Source organism: Convolutriloba macropyga, chromosome 7, assembly GCF_964194025.1.
Source record: "Convolutriloba macropyga chromosome 7, txConMacr16.3, whole genome shotgun sequence".
NCBI lineage: Eukaryota > Metazoa > Xenacoelomorpha > Acoela > Convolutidae > Convolutriloba > Convolutriloba macropyga.
Window position 1 is genome coordinate 72,635,591 of NC_134474.1, and position 15,049 is coordinate 72,650,639.

At 37.9% G+C, this 15,049-nt stretch overlaps 1 protein-coding gene across 1 annotated transcript in view; it reads left to right on the forward strand.

Annotated features, from left to right (window-relative positions):
- The window catches only part of LOC142343311 (uncharacterized), a 42,002-nt gene that overhangs the window by 13,316 nt on the left and 13,637 nt on the right, over positions 1-15,049 (forward strand). The window contains exons 4-7 of the mRNA XM_075395139.1: positions 3,263-3,391; positions 4,543-4,942; positions 5,187-5,365; positions 8,144-10,902. Of these exons, the coding sequence (XP_075251254.1) occupies positions 3,263-3,391; positions 4,543-4,942; positions 5,187-5,365; positions 8,144-10,902 (3,467 nt within the window). The remainder of the gene's footprint in view (positions 1-3,262; positions 3,392-4,542; positions 4,943-5,186; positions 5,366-8,143; positions 10,903-15,049) is intronic.

The window sequence follows — 15,049 nt, forward strand, 5'->3', positions numbered from 1 at the left end:
TGAATACCTATGCATGACAAACATAAATGTACTGCCACCGGGGCATCTTTGAGCGTTTTTATTGAGTTCCGTTGAAAGCTATTGAATTTAATGTCTGTTAAAATAAAAATCATTTTTCGAAAATTTTATTTGAACAATAACAATTCCTAAATTTTTCTTGAACTGTTAGTGAGTTTCAGTATTGACTGGACCCACTTGCTTTTTACTGCGACTAAAAATATTCTGTTTAGCTGTTTTATCTTCTAGCTATTGGTTATATGACTTCAATGACAAAGATTTCAATTTTTTTAAATTTTTTTTTGGATTTTTTGAATTATTGGTCACTTTTGAACTCTTTATCACATTATCCAAAGATTATTGTAATCCAATTGGCTTAGAGAGGACGTTCAGTGGATCACAGAGAAAGTTTTCAGAGAATAGCTAATGGTTTAATTGTCTTCGACACTTTCTTCTCGCATTTTTCTACTGAATTTTAGTTTTTGCTGTTTTTGTTATTGTTTTCTGTCATAAGACTTATTGTGATGTCTTTTTAACTATCTATGCATGACAGACATCATTTTCCTCCCTATGGGTTATATCTGAGCATCGTCATTGAGCTCCGATGAAAGATTGAGTTTACTGGCTGTTAAGGGTTTAAAAATAATTTTTCGAAACTTTTTTGAAATTCAACCATTCCTAATTTTTTTTCGTGAATACTCTTGGTCATTGTTGGTTCTAACAGAATCCATTTCCGTTCTACTATAGCCAAAATTAATCTGGTTAGCGGTTTTATCTTCTACCTATTAGTTTTAAAACATCAATGCCACGAGAATTCATATTTTTTTTGGGTACTTTATTTTGTTTTTCGATCCTTTTGAAATCTTATCACATCATCTTACTGCTGAGAGTCCCTATTGGTTTAGGGAAGAAGTTCAACGGATCATAAATAAAGTTTTCAGGGAAGAGCTTATGATTTGAGTTGCTTCGACATTTTCTTCAGGCACTTTTCTACTGAATTTGTGGTTTTTGCCTCTCTCTGTTGTTGTTTTCATAGTCATTAACTTGTTGTAAGGTCTTATTGATGAAATACGATTGGCAAAAAAACTTATTGTCCCCTCGAGGCATCATGTATTGTATATACTGGCTTCCGTTGAAGGCTAATGAATTTAATGGCGTTGATAATACGTGTTTTCCCGCAATTTTCGTGCGTCTAATGTATTTGTTTATATTTGTTGATTTTTTGAAATTATATTGATAAAAAAGGTTTTCCCATTGCTCCTGAAAAATTAATTTAAAATTGAAGAGTGTTTAGTGAAAAGTTCATTTTTTTATTGCCTTCGACCCTTTTGTCGCTCATTTTTTTTTCCTGAATTCGCTGTTTTTGTTCTTTAGGTAGCCGTAAATTGCTCACAGATCTCATAGGCTTGTAATTGAGGACTGAATGAATGATGTTGCTCGAAACATTCAGTATATAGCGAATAGGTTCCTTTCGTCAAATTTAACTTCTATTCATCAATCAGATGTCCCATCGAATTTCGTGTATTTCAAGAAATAACATATATATTGATATTATGTGCCACTGTTGTTTCGTTTTTCTGAACGTTTATTGAATGGCCATTTTTTGCGTTTCTTTTTCTCTTCCTTCAGAACAATCGCGTAATAACAGATCCCAATGGTTTTTAAATGTGGCCCAAGTAAACTTATTTAATCTTTCAGTATAAATCCTTCAACTGAAATAGCAGAAATAACAACTGAATTAAAAATACATATTCAGATGATAGCTATTGATTTTAATGGTAGCAAAGGTTTGTGTTTTCGCAAATCGTTTGTAATTTTTTGAGTTTCTCTTTAGTTTGTTTCTATGGCATAGTCTGACCACAGACGGGTGCTTTTGGTTTTGTAATGACTTTTTAGTAATTTATCAAGGATTTTTTTATTAAAAACCAATGTTTTTTAAGATTTTTGAATTTTCTTGGTGCAAAAAATGTTGATTAATTTTTAAGTTTCGCCTCACTGTTCGTTCTTTTTGTCGGCTTGTTACCTAGTCTCGTTAAGAAAACTTTTCATCTGCTGTATAGTTAGTAAAAGGTAAACTTGTGTAGTTAAGGTTTTATCTGACTGCATTTTGACGTTGTTACCAGGTGCTTTTAAATTTAGATATTCATTTTTTGCCGCCAAAATTTTGTTGGTGCTATTTTTTTTCTAGTCTCTTCAATGTCAGGTCACGTTGGTGCTGTAATGAAGCATGGCATTAGTAATTCAATTAGTAGATAGAATGTGTAACGATTGTTTTAAACTCAAACATCTATTTTTGTTATCTCTTGATTTGGTTGACATTTTAGTCAAAAATGTAGATGAGCTCGGGTCGGAACATCATGTGCGAACGCACATTAACGAGCCGCCTTGTTTATTTTAGCTCCAAAAAATCCGACGATTTCGACAATTTGGTCACCAAAAAGAGTATTTTCTAAACCCGTGCCATGACAAATTCTACGCTAAGCTTAATCGTACAAATAAGAAATTTTGAAAAACGAGCCGCTGAAATTGTCAAATTGTCCGAAAAAATTGAGCGAGGGGATGTTACGAGTCTCATTTAGGCGTAAACGGGAAAATATCACTCAAAATACTGGTTGAAATTGTATTAATACGTGGTGTTTTAGGCAAATTTCGAATTTTGAAACTTCTTTTATTGCTTTTAAAATGCAAAATTCTCAACATTTTTTATTTGAGTTCTGCTACAAGATTTATAGGAATGTGTTGAAATTGAAAAGATGTAAGAAAAGTGCTCACAGCCGCTAAAAATATATTTTCAGTTTATATGTCTGATTGAATCAACCGCTGAATGTTTTGACAGTTGGTAAATTTATGGAATATATATGCTGAAAATTTAGCACATTAGGCGGATAATTCTGTAAAATGTATCCGCTGATTTTTTGGGTTTTTACCATTATAGCCCCCCCCCCCCTCAAGCTTAGTGGTCATATAACGTATACCCCCAAGCATGGTAATTATACGATAATGGGGGCCTTAATTTCGTGGGACGCTATAATGGGAAAGACCCGAATTTTTTCATCGCATTTCTGACATCATTTTCGGGAAAACTCGATCCGGGAATGGACTGAATTTTTAATTATATATTTTATGACTTTATAAGTAAACTTTTTGATGCAGCGATGTTGAAAGAACAAAAACTACCCGGAACTACCCCGAACAAAGCGACATGCTAGGGTCGAAACAACGTTCTAGCAATCACTTTTTGTCTTATGTGATAATTTGATTGTAGGAATTCGTCCTAGAACTCCTCCCAGAAGTATATCAGTAGAAGATGCTCTCAGAACTATACAGACTCAGAAGTTTGACAGGTCCAGCTCTTTCCCTCGTCAGAATTCCAAAAGTCCAGACGCATTTCAAGGTATAGTTATAACAACCTACTTCATTAATACTGACGACGGTTATTTCGATAATAAATTTGAAGACTAAAATCTGCTAACTTATTATCAACCATGGCCTAACAGGCTAACTTCTACGTAAGCTATACTTGAGTAAATTCTGTTAGTCTTTTGTACAAGCGGGTGACTGTTAAATGGCAATTTGGAAACGTCTCATTCAGTTTATTTGATCAAATGTGTGCGCATCATGGCGCCTATTTTGACGAAATCTTGGATCTATTCTGTTTCGCCCCCCCCCCCCCCCAGTGTTTTTTATGACCCCCAGTTACAAATTCTATGTTGTTATATAGCACGTTGCTATGTAAGAAATTAGCACGTGCGTCTGGGGGTAATAAAAAATTTATGCTCACTAAGCTGGGGGGGGGGGAGGGGAGGGGAGGGGAGGGGAGGGGGGGGACAGAATAGATCCGAAATCTTCTATTTTCGACTGTATTTTTTATTCGAAGAGACGCTGGAATTCGCTGCTCGTCTTGACACAGTTAAATTTAACGCTTCACATTTTGGCGCTTCATGGTTCAATTTTTCTTGCATCCACGAACACGCCACGAAAGTATCATGAATTTTCATCACAAATTTTTGCCTTGAATTTTCGCATCATGAATTTTCGATTTGTTCACGCGGGCTTCTAAAATGCAGACTTCTATCTTTAAATATATTTTAAAAACTCACAGATTGTTTGCTAAATAAGCATGAGAGTGTACCCTTGAGCCGACAGGTTGGATCTTTCATGTCCTATTTTTACCTACAATAGGAAGAACCAAAAAAACCAATTAAGAAGAACCAATTAAAAATTCTGCGAATGCATTATTATGTTTACAGATGCAGATTTATTTAAAGATAATCAATTGATTGGATAACATGTTTAATCATCCGGCTGTTGTATTTTCTTAATTTACATGTTTCGATTTAGAAAGATATCAAGCAGGCCTAAAGGAAGAGAACAGATATTTGTTTTATCTATAGTTTCAGTGCTTCGGGGGGGGGGGGGGGTAAAAGTTATATGCCCAATAAGCAGGATCGGGGCGGGGGTGGGGTTGTTGGCAGAATAAAATCAAATACTTTACAAATATATTTATATCTATTTGAATCGGAATTAATTTTCATCTCGTTTCAGGTTCTTCTCTGCTGAGTAAAGATCAAAACAACAACACCTCACCCTATGCTCAACAACAATACGTTCCTGGGTTCCATCACTACATCAGATCTGCATCTCAATTCTCCATCAGAGGAAACACTCATAACACCACTGGGCCATTCAACTACGGTGATGAATCCCCCACAGATCTGGGACAACTCAGATCCGGAGGAGCAGGAGGGGGAGGTCAAGATGTGAACCTTAGCAACAGTTTCAACTCTGGAACGGCCAGTGCTGTGAATGTGGGTAATGGTGGTGCCAGAAGCAGTTCTGCAGGTGCCTACAGCACACCCCAAACCCCGCTAGCCAGGGATAAATTGAGGATTGTGACTGAGACATACAACATCCAGCCTTATCAGTCACATCTTAAGGGCAAAAGGTTGGTGCTGTGCCCCATAGCTCAGTGGATATCTTTTGTAACCCCCCCAGCACATCTATATTTATCTCATAATGAATTACTGTTATGCTTTTTTTTTCATAAGAGGGGTTGTAAATAACAGAAAAAACAGAAAAAATATCCATTCATCTTATGAAATGCAAAACTTCGATCCTGAGGGCTGAAACTTAATTTGAAACACATAACGTTTTAAAACGTTATTGATGCTTTATTTTTGGCATTTCAGACCTGAGAGTGCTGTTGTGACGTCAGCGGTCGCCGCTTCAAACAGTGCCACCACAACCACTATTGTACCGCTGGAAAATTCTTCATCGCACAAAGCACAGACCGCAAATTCAACCTTCTTGCAACAAAAAATATTCGCGCAACATCAACAACAAACACAACATTCAACAAAACATTCAAGTGGGTTCTAATTTCTGATATTTTTTGTTTCGGATCCGTGTTTCGGACTTCATTAAGCAAATTTGTCTATGTCCTGATTCTGTAAAACTCTAATATAAATCCTAATTCATTGAAAACAATTAATCGTTGCGAATGAAAACAGTTAATCGTTGCGTATTTTAATGTAAAAATCACTGAATTCTCTTTTATGTTAAATAAATAATCATTTGAAGGCAGTGTACACTCTCTTGAACGTCTTAAATAAATATCACTCGAAAATGGAAACGGTTTTTGAAAAAAAAATGTTAGAACTATGCTAGCCCCATTTTTTGTTGAGACAATTTTTGACTCTTTTGGGGGCATCCCAAGCTAGCATGTGAGGCATCAATTTGAAGCTTTCTGCGTCCAGAGTTTCACTATAAAGAGAATGTTTTGGAATTTTGCTTTTTGGAAACCGATAATTTCAGACAATTTAGCTTCATTTTTTATTAAATTTAGCTAAATTTTGGTAAAAATTCATTTTCAAGAGTTTATCTGAGAAAGAAGTATCCTAATGTTTTTTCAACGTCTTCATATAATACAGGAATTTAAAAAATGCGTTTTTCGGGGAAAAAATCTTTGCGACAAAGTCTCATCCAATTTTTAGACATTTTTATGATTTTCTAACCCGTCCCTCAACTGTGTTAACCCAACTTTGCAACCTACGTTCAGTTTGTTTTCAATTTTTGTTTAGTGTGGGTAAACTGGGAAAATGAGATCTGTCTGTTAATAGTTAATTGTTAAAAAGAAAAATAGGCAAAATGAAAAAAAAATTTTAGAGGTTTTTCATCTCGAATCCAAAAATAAGAGAAATTTTCAGTTTTAGTGCTAGCTTGCACTATTCCGTTTGAACTGTTCACTGAACACCAATCAACAATTATTCATTCTGCATTTTTTACGTTTTTGGACTGCACTTCACGTGGTATGAAATAGAAATCAGATACTTATTAAGAAATTTTTGAAAATTTCGATCAATTATTTGCCACTTATGATTGTTTTCTCATATTTGTTATTTGGTAAAACTACAAGTGAGATAAACTTCAAGTCGTTAGGAGGAGCTTCACGTACTCAGTAAGCTTTTATTGAGTTCCAATTTCATATAGTTTAGATTGTTTTTAGTTGCAATATCATATGTTTTTCATATGTTTTATATGTTTTGATATGTTCCAATTTCATATGTTTTTAGTTGCAATATATTTTTAAAGAATTCTTCATAACTTTTGAAGAGTTTGAGGTCAATTAGAAGTCAAATTTGGTAGAGTACATCAGGTAGCATAGCGGGTACTCACACTGCGGAAGTGCAGGTAAGCGCAAGAGACTTTAAGCTTCAGGGCTGGAGCGGATATTTTTGAGACAAGAGTGAAATCAGATTTTCCAGTTTTTGCTGACCTGCCATGCTTTGACGGATGTTCTTAGTGTTAGCCCTTTCAATATCAGTTTGACTGTTATCGAAAAGTATCAGTCTAATGCTTGTTGTGCTTATCGTCAAATGCGTGAATTAAGTTTTGAAACTCAGATATTTTTTTTGAGATTAAAATTAATTGTTTTGAAAAATTGTTGATATTTCTCCAATTCATGGTAATTTTTTGCGCCTTGCATTATAATGACAATTAGCTTTTAAGCGAGGCAGTTTCTGTTAATTCAGTTTCATTTGTTGTCTTGGAGATTACGTGCTTAGAAACGACCTTTTTTTAAAACATCTTTTTATTTTTTAAATTTCGTTCTGACATGTCTTCCCTCTATTTTGCTCTGTTTTTCTCGTTGTAGACAGTTTGTTTTTAAAATACTTTGCTTTATACAGTCACTTATACCAATGTTTTTGACTAAAAGGTTCTTGCTGAGAAATTTGGAGAGTGAGAACTAGTAAACGTTGAATCAGAAGTAATCAATTTGGCGTTAGAATTGTTTGAAAAATCGTCAGTTCCCCAAGGATTCATAGGAAAAGACTGATGGAGCGCAATCAGAATCGTCAATCGTCAAAAACTATCTGAGGGTTCGTGATTTTTTATAACACGTTTTGAGAAAACTTTTTTGTTAATATTTATCCTAATTTGAGTGCAAATAAGTGTTTCGTAATTGAAGGGTTTTTGGTGCTTCTGAAAACTCGATTATTGTCCTATTTTTCTGTTTTGATTTATGGAAAATAACTTTTCTTTTTTCTTCGTAGCAGTTTGATAAAAACAATTTTTGGTGCTAATTTAAACGTTTCTGTAACATCATTTTTGATGTTTTGTTTGCTATGCTGATTTTATGCTATGCTTTCAATTGCGAATTTGGGAACATTTTGTACCACGCACAGAACAAGCGAGCCTTCTTGTTTATCTCTTGCTGTAAATGATTACCATGGTGTGCTTTTACATAATTGGTCTAGATCCACATATGTTAGTCTGGGATGCCTTAATTCGAAAATTGGCTAAACAAAAAAGTGGCGCTGGCGAATAGTTCTCACATTTTTTTAAATTGTGGGAACAGTTGTATATTGTCATGTCCACCGGCGGAAAAAAAACAGTGGCAACTGTGGCAGTGGAACTCATCTTAGGCACTATTTGGCGCTTCCTGAAGTTAAATTGTTCACTTTTATTTTTCATGCTTAGTTTTTTTTGTTTTGTTTTCTTTCTGGCCTTTATATATATTTATGAACTGCGATTAGGTCAGTTATTTTAAAAGCTGTATGAACCACCCTTTATAAATGTATAGTATAAATATAGGACAATTAATCAAAACAAACTGAATAGTTTTTTTTAGTTTTTTACGTTTCAGATGGCAACCAGGAATCTGAGCGGGAAAAATTTACTAGAGAAACGTATCAGATCAACTCAGCCACACCCAAATCTACGAAGCCGCCAGTTGTAATACCACGCGCTTCTCCTCAACAAGGAATAGCCAATGGAAATGGGCGGGAGGGACTTGCTTCCTCGTCCCAAATAAACGCTCAAAGCAGCAGAAGCGCTTTCGAGAAACAACTGGAACTGCAGCAGAAGAAACTGGTAGAGATGCAACAGAAAACAGTCGAGGAGTTCCAGAGAGCCCTGAACAACTCGGCTGTTCTGACCGTTGAAATGAACAAAAATGGATCCAACATTAGTGCAACGTCTAGTGATTCTAAGATTGTGAAAGATTCTCTCGATGGTGATTCGGATAGTAGCGACGATGAAAAAGCACCGGCGCAGAAGCGCAAAAATGTACAAGAACGCCCTATGAACCCGGAACCTCGCGATGATGAGAAATCAGGATCGGATGCAAATGGGAAGTCGCCGCTCAATGGCAAGCCGCCAACTCCAAACGGGTCCAAATTTAGAACTCCTCATAGCACAAGTACAATTTCAGCTGAACAGGCGAAAACTCTAATGAGTCCTGCCAGTAATACTGAGGAAAACCAGACAGATGTAGCACCCCCGGGTACTCATAACACTTCAGAGCCAGGGAAAAACGGGACCGAAAATGAATCAATAACTAAGTCGATCATTATTCATAAACCGACTGGTAACACGCAGCAGGTTAAACGAAAGCCGTTACCTGTTAATTCAGCCAACACGGTTGCCAAAGCTAACGAGGTTAAGTCATCACCTGTAGATGATAATCAGATTCCGGATGACTTAATTGCTCAACAGGTAGTGCATCCAGTTACTTCTGTCAAATCCGAAAATTCCAACCCGACCGCGCAAGTAACTGGAAAACCTTTGAAACAGGAACCAGGACCAACTGTTCATGCTAGCAGCAACGTAGCTCAAGCAAAGACACCCTTACAGTACATAGCATACACGCCAATCAGAAAATGGGACTCACCTGGGTCCGTGAGCCCGAAACCCGTTGCCGAAGTTGCGCCTGTTCCTAGCACACCTCCGAGTAGCGAGGTCGGAAATGATTCTCAGTCAGCTCCTCAGATGTCTCGTCAGGACCACAACATTTCATCAAAGGATATCGGAGAACAGAATATGTTTGACTCTAATTTATCACAACCTTTTAATTCTAAAAGTGAACAAAATTTAACTGCTAAAGATTTGAAGCACTCGGCCAAGATGTACATGAATGGTTTGTCTCAAAATGCTGTTATTCCTCAGCAACCTGTAGCCACAGTAGCTCATGTTATCGATCCACAGTTTTCGATTTATAATAACAGCCAGAAGTCCGTATCGTCAAATGAAACGACCTCGACTAGTAACGTCGAGAAGTTGTACGAGCCACTTGTTATGCCTCAAGAATTGAACAAAAACAGCCCGAACGGTTATCATTATGTTGTGTCTGCGGATCGCGAAATGCGTCAAAACACAGGTCACGATTCAAATATAACAACCGATGAATCTGATGATAATACGCCGCAACCCCAGTTGCAAAAGTCAATGATTCCAGTGCCGGTTGCCAAAGACAAGGACTCCAATTCTGGAAACAGAAGTACGAATGAAACCGAAAGTGCCCAAAAGCATCAAACGTCGAAGAGTTCTGTTCATCATCAGCCTGATATTGCCAGTACTTCAACCAGTTCTGTTTCTGGAAGACCACCGAAAGGTTCGAACTTTAGACAGGATTCCGACGCTTCCGTTGGAAGTCAAAAATCTAGACCTGAAATCAGAAGTTCGTCGCCTTTTGACAGGTTGCTTGATGGGTCGAATGCTGATGAAATTGAGGAGCTCGAAGCCTCTGAGGAGCATTTAGTTCGTCCTAAGAGTATCCTTAAGAGATCCCCCAGTCTTGAGAGTTGTCCGATCACTGTCAAAGACAGCTTGGATATCCAAAGTAACAAGCGTCTTGCCAAAACGCCGACTCCAGTTAGCGAAAAGCGATCTGTATCTGCTAAGCGATCAGTTCGGTTTGCCGAGACAGTCCAAGTGCAAAGCAAAGACGAAATTGATGAGCGATTGCCAAGGTCACATGCTAGAGCCGTGTCAGCTAGAGGAACGAGGTCAGTGGCCGAATCGCCCGATAGAAGTCGAAAGTCAACAGGGTCCAAAAGTGCTCCATTGAAACCTCCGGCATCTCAAAATGTTCCGGTAGAAATTGAAGACATTCGAAATGCTCAAGTCCAACATAAGTCTGCAATCAATTCTGATAGTGATAATGATTACCATCTTAACAAAACCCCGACTGATGAAGAAATTAACGCTCTTTGGGAAAGCATTCGTGAAAACATGTCAGCCAATAAGCGCCAAGCTCCATTGCCAACGTATGATAACCTCTCAAACCAGCACAAACCGCCAGTTTATATCAGTAATAACTCAGTTGGTTATTACAATAATTTCATCAAACCTACCAGTTCACCCCCCGCCGTTGCTAGCCAGTACATTGACGGTAGTTTCCTATTTGCCGAACAAGGAAGCCAGCAAAATTCCAGCGGACAAAATGCAAGACCGGGTAGCGCGGCGTCAATTCCTAGAAAGCAGCAGCATCTTCTGGGCCAACGGCAGCAACAAACCACTGTCAGGCCAATAAGTGGCAACCACGCGGGAAATTCCGCATCTCGAGGTGGTGGTTCGAATCCCGCCCAGAACCCTCCTAATACACCAATTGGGAACCATACACCTGTGAGTTCTTAATAATAATTTTGTTGCTGCGTAATCGCAGCAGAGCAGCATTAGGCTTTTAGTCAGCGATGCATTAACAGTAGCCTGATCTCAGCTGTCCTTTTTCTATTTTTCCCCCACATCTCAGACTGTTCATTTCATGAGTATGAGTGTTCTTTTTTGGTGACTATGGCCACATTTTTTGTGTCTGAGACTTTCACGTGGTACGATCATCGCAGCCAAGAGTGGCCAGGCTATGGTCAACCTGAAGCTATGGTTAAGCGAGAGCTCATCCTCACACAGATAGCTTTACACCTCTAAGTTCCTCAAAGTATAAGATAACTCAGGTATTCAATTATGCGCCAGAACATAAAGCTTAGCTGCCCGAGACTGATCTGAATTTTCTTTTTTAACTAGTGGAGAACTGAAGGTCAAATTTTATTTTAATTTTATCCCTTTTGCTGAAATCTGAGTATTGGAAGTTGGGTTGAAAAAGAGTATCTATTGTAGTAATAATTTTTTAGGAGTTCAGATGCTCATTTCCAGCAAATTGGGACATTTTAAGTTAAAAAATGTTTTACAAATCAGTCAGTAAGCATTGGTTCATATCTCGAAACTTAGACAAATATTTGATATCTTAAAAGTTTTTTTAAGGTTCAACTGAATTTAGTTGGTTTTAACTATGTTTTATTTGGGCTTAATGCTAATGACTTTAGTTCTTGGCTATAAGACAATATTTTAGCACCATTAAGTAAGGCATGATAGTACCACACAGAGGTATATAATTTCGAATTGCGGTTTTTTATGCCTCCTGGTTAAACAAACACTCATTATATGTTTGTCTGTAGTTGCAGATTTTATAGATTCAAATTGCAAGGCGTGCTTGCTGGGTCACAATCTTTCGACATTTAAAAAAGTCATCTCTCTTTTACAAAATACTGCGACTTTTATTTCAATGCTACCACTCTTTCCGTCAGGTTATTTTGGCTCCTTCGTTTAGTGGTTTAATTTTTTTTGATTGCTCAACATATTTGAGAGACTTGGAGACGTTTATAGGAACCAGCATCTGTGATAAATTGCGGGACGTGATATAAAAACTATAACAACTGAAAAAACTGTCGCGACCAAAATTTCAATTTAAAATGGGATTTTATTTCCGTGGAGGGGGGGGGGGGGTTGTTTTCTGTCTAAAATTGGGTGGTTTTTTTTCCATGGCGTTGATTGCGCGTTTTATTGCCTGTTAACAATTTGCTCATGGTGACTCTTCTTTATTTTACCCTTTATCGGGTGATATGCGGTCGATCTTCGGCTGCGGTAAAGTGGACATCTTAATACTGGGGAAGAATCCTTGGAAGGCGTTGTTTTCTGTGCTTTGCACTGCTCTAGTGATGGAATGCTATTGTTTCATCTAGCCATTTTACTACCTCTGTTGGTGTTTTGGTTCATGGTTCAATTACTTCGAGGTCCGTTGTATTTAATGCAATTGGAAGCGTGTATTAAGTTTAGAAGTACTTCCTCCGATATTGGACAGGTGTTTTGAAAATTGGCCCAATTTCTGGTTCTGGGGTTCTCTTATTTTCACGGCACTGGTTTTTAGAAGTTTTGTTTTTTGCCAATTTTCTTCAGTTATTGCCTCTTTTTTTTTTGCTTTGTCTCCATTGATACCCACAAGGTTATTTGTATTATGTACTAATTCTGAGGACGCATAGAGTATATATTTTTAAAAATTGCTGTTATTTTAGGATTTTCTTCGAACACTAAATCTTGGACGAGTAAGCTTTCTAATGGTTTTTAATTGCTCTCAAACGAAGTCTGTAGCTATTATATTAGTCCTGTGGTCTTTTTTGTGCAATTTTTTTGCTTGACCGATTGTCCGTCTGACCCATTTGACTTTTCGTCCTCAAAAACGGGATAAATAGGTAACGCCAAGGGGGCATTTAATTCTCCTAGAGCATTTCAGCTCACTAGTGTCCAAGTATGCGTTTCATAGAAACTGCATTGGAGATGTAGGCTCATGGTGTGAAGGGCGGTTCTTAGAGTTTGACACCCCTTTCACTCCTGCCCCACATCACGCCTTTCACTTCAACCCCCGCCCAATCCCCACCTCTCCACATCGTTCATGCCGTAAAAATGTGACCACATGAAGCCAAGGCCCCCACCGTTGCTGCATCCACCCCCGCTGCGCTCGCCGTCACCTCACGTCCCTTCAATTAGGCTAAGGCTAGCCTCACTAAACCGTAGCTTGCTACTGACGAAGCCAACCACTCGCCGGTAGTTTGAGAGAAGTTCGCCCGACGTTCGTCAGTTATGTTCAGATTTTTTGTTCATTTCTGCGCATTTGTTCATTCTTGGGTCAGGCGCTTTGTTAACTGCCTTTGTTTGATGTTGCTTTAAAATATTTATTGCCGGGTCATCTGTTAAATCAATTCTTTGCTTTTTAATTCAGGACTTGTGCTATCTTTTGTTTAGCAGTTAGTTGAAACTTTTAAATTTTAACTGACTGGTTATAAAAGTAATTTTTCTTGTCAGTTCGAAAAAAATGTTTTCTATTGGAAATGTTGATTGCTTTGTGTTATGTCCAAGCGCTCCAGTTCTTACATTTTCTCCTAGGTTTACTTTTTTGTTGTTTAATTCTAACTAAAGTGATAAAAAATTATTACATACTTTTTAAAACTCCCTCTTTTTTCCGGTTTTTTTTATCTTATAAAATAGTCAAGCTATTCATTTTTTTCTGATGGTTCTCAATGAAACTATCCAATTGAATTGTTTGCTAATAACCTTTTTTCATACCTATTTTGAGTTACTTACAAACTGATCCTTCGGCTTAATCTGCACATTAAGTTGCTGCTTTTCAGATAATTGAATTCTGATTAAAACCGAACAGAGATTTTTTCTAGGATCTCAATTTTAATTTAATATCAATTGCTTTCAAGTGAAGTTTGTTGCAATTATAATAGTCCTGTGGTCTTTCCTCTGCGGTTTTTTGCTTGACCGATTTCTGATCTGACCCATTTGATTTTTAGTCCTCGAAATTGGGATGAACAGGTAACGCCGGATTGCATTATTTTCTCTTCGAGCCTTACCAGTCTCTGAGGATGCGAATCCCCTAAACTGTTTTGAAGGGACAGTTTCATGGTGTGAGGGTCTGTTCTTAGTCTTAACAATTTGACCGCCTTCAGTGACCTCACACCCAAACACTTACGCCCTCCATACATCCTCAGTCCACCCATATCCACTCTGGGGTACACACATACAAATACAAAGACAAACCACACACGCAGGCACACCACAAACATACACGCGCGTAGAGGCGTAGAGACACACACAAATATACACACGCACAGACATACACCAGGCACACGAAAAAAAACAAACTCGCACGCACATATTCGCACACACGACACACACACACGGGGCGCGCGCGCCCGTAGTCTCACGCACAATTTTTCTGTGTAATTGTTTTTTTGAAGCAGCAGAAGAGACGTATTTTTGATTTTATTCTTTTTTTAATTTAGAGGCCAATTTTTATTGTTGCTCATAGCAACTGAGTTTATAAGTTTCTCTTAATCCCATTCACTCCTTTTTTGTCATTCATATTTATATATCAAATGAAGGTCTTGATATTATTCTTAGTATATTATTTTCATCATAGTTCCGTTTCCGTTAAACATCTAGAAAGCTTTCAATATTAGAGTTTTGTTTGTTTCATTTACCTTGCTGCAGGAGTAAGGTTAGATTTCTTATCCTTCATCTCCTTGTCCTTTTCTGGAAAGTATTTTACAGATGCAAACACACCATATGAACGCACCCGTATATACATACAATCACAAACATACACACGCGCACGCCCACACAGACATGCCGCACTCACAAACACGCACACACAAATACAACCACACACACACACACCATACACATACACGCAAACACACACAGGCAGACCTACTCCGCCCCGCCCTTATCACAAACACACATGCACAAATAGACACACTCACGCCTGCACCCACGCCATACTCACAAACTGAGACATACAAATACAACCACACACACCATACACATGCACCCATACATACACACACACCCAAATACTCGTGCACGCATACACCACGCACACACATACGCAAACACTGGCGCGTGCACACATGCACGCACCCACCCACCCAGACAC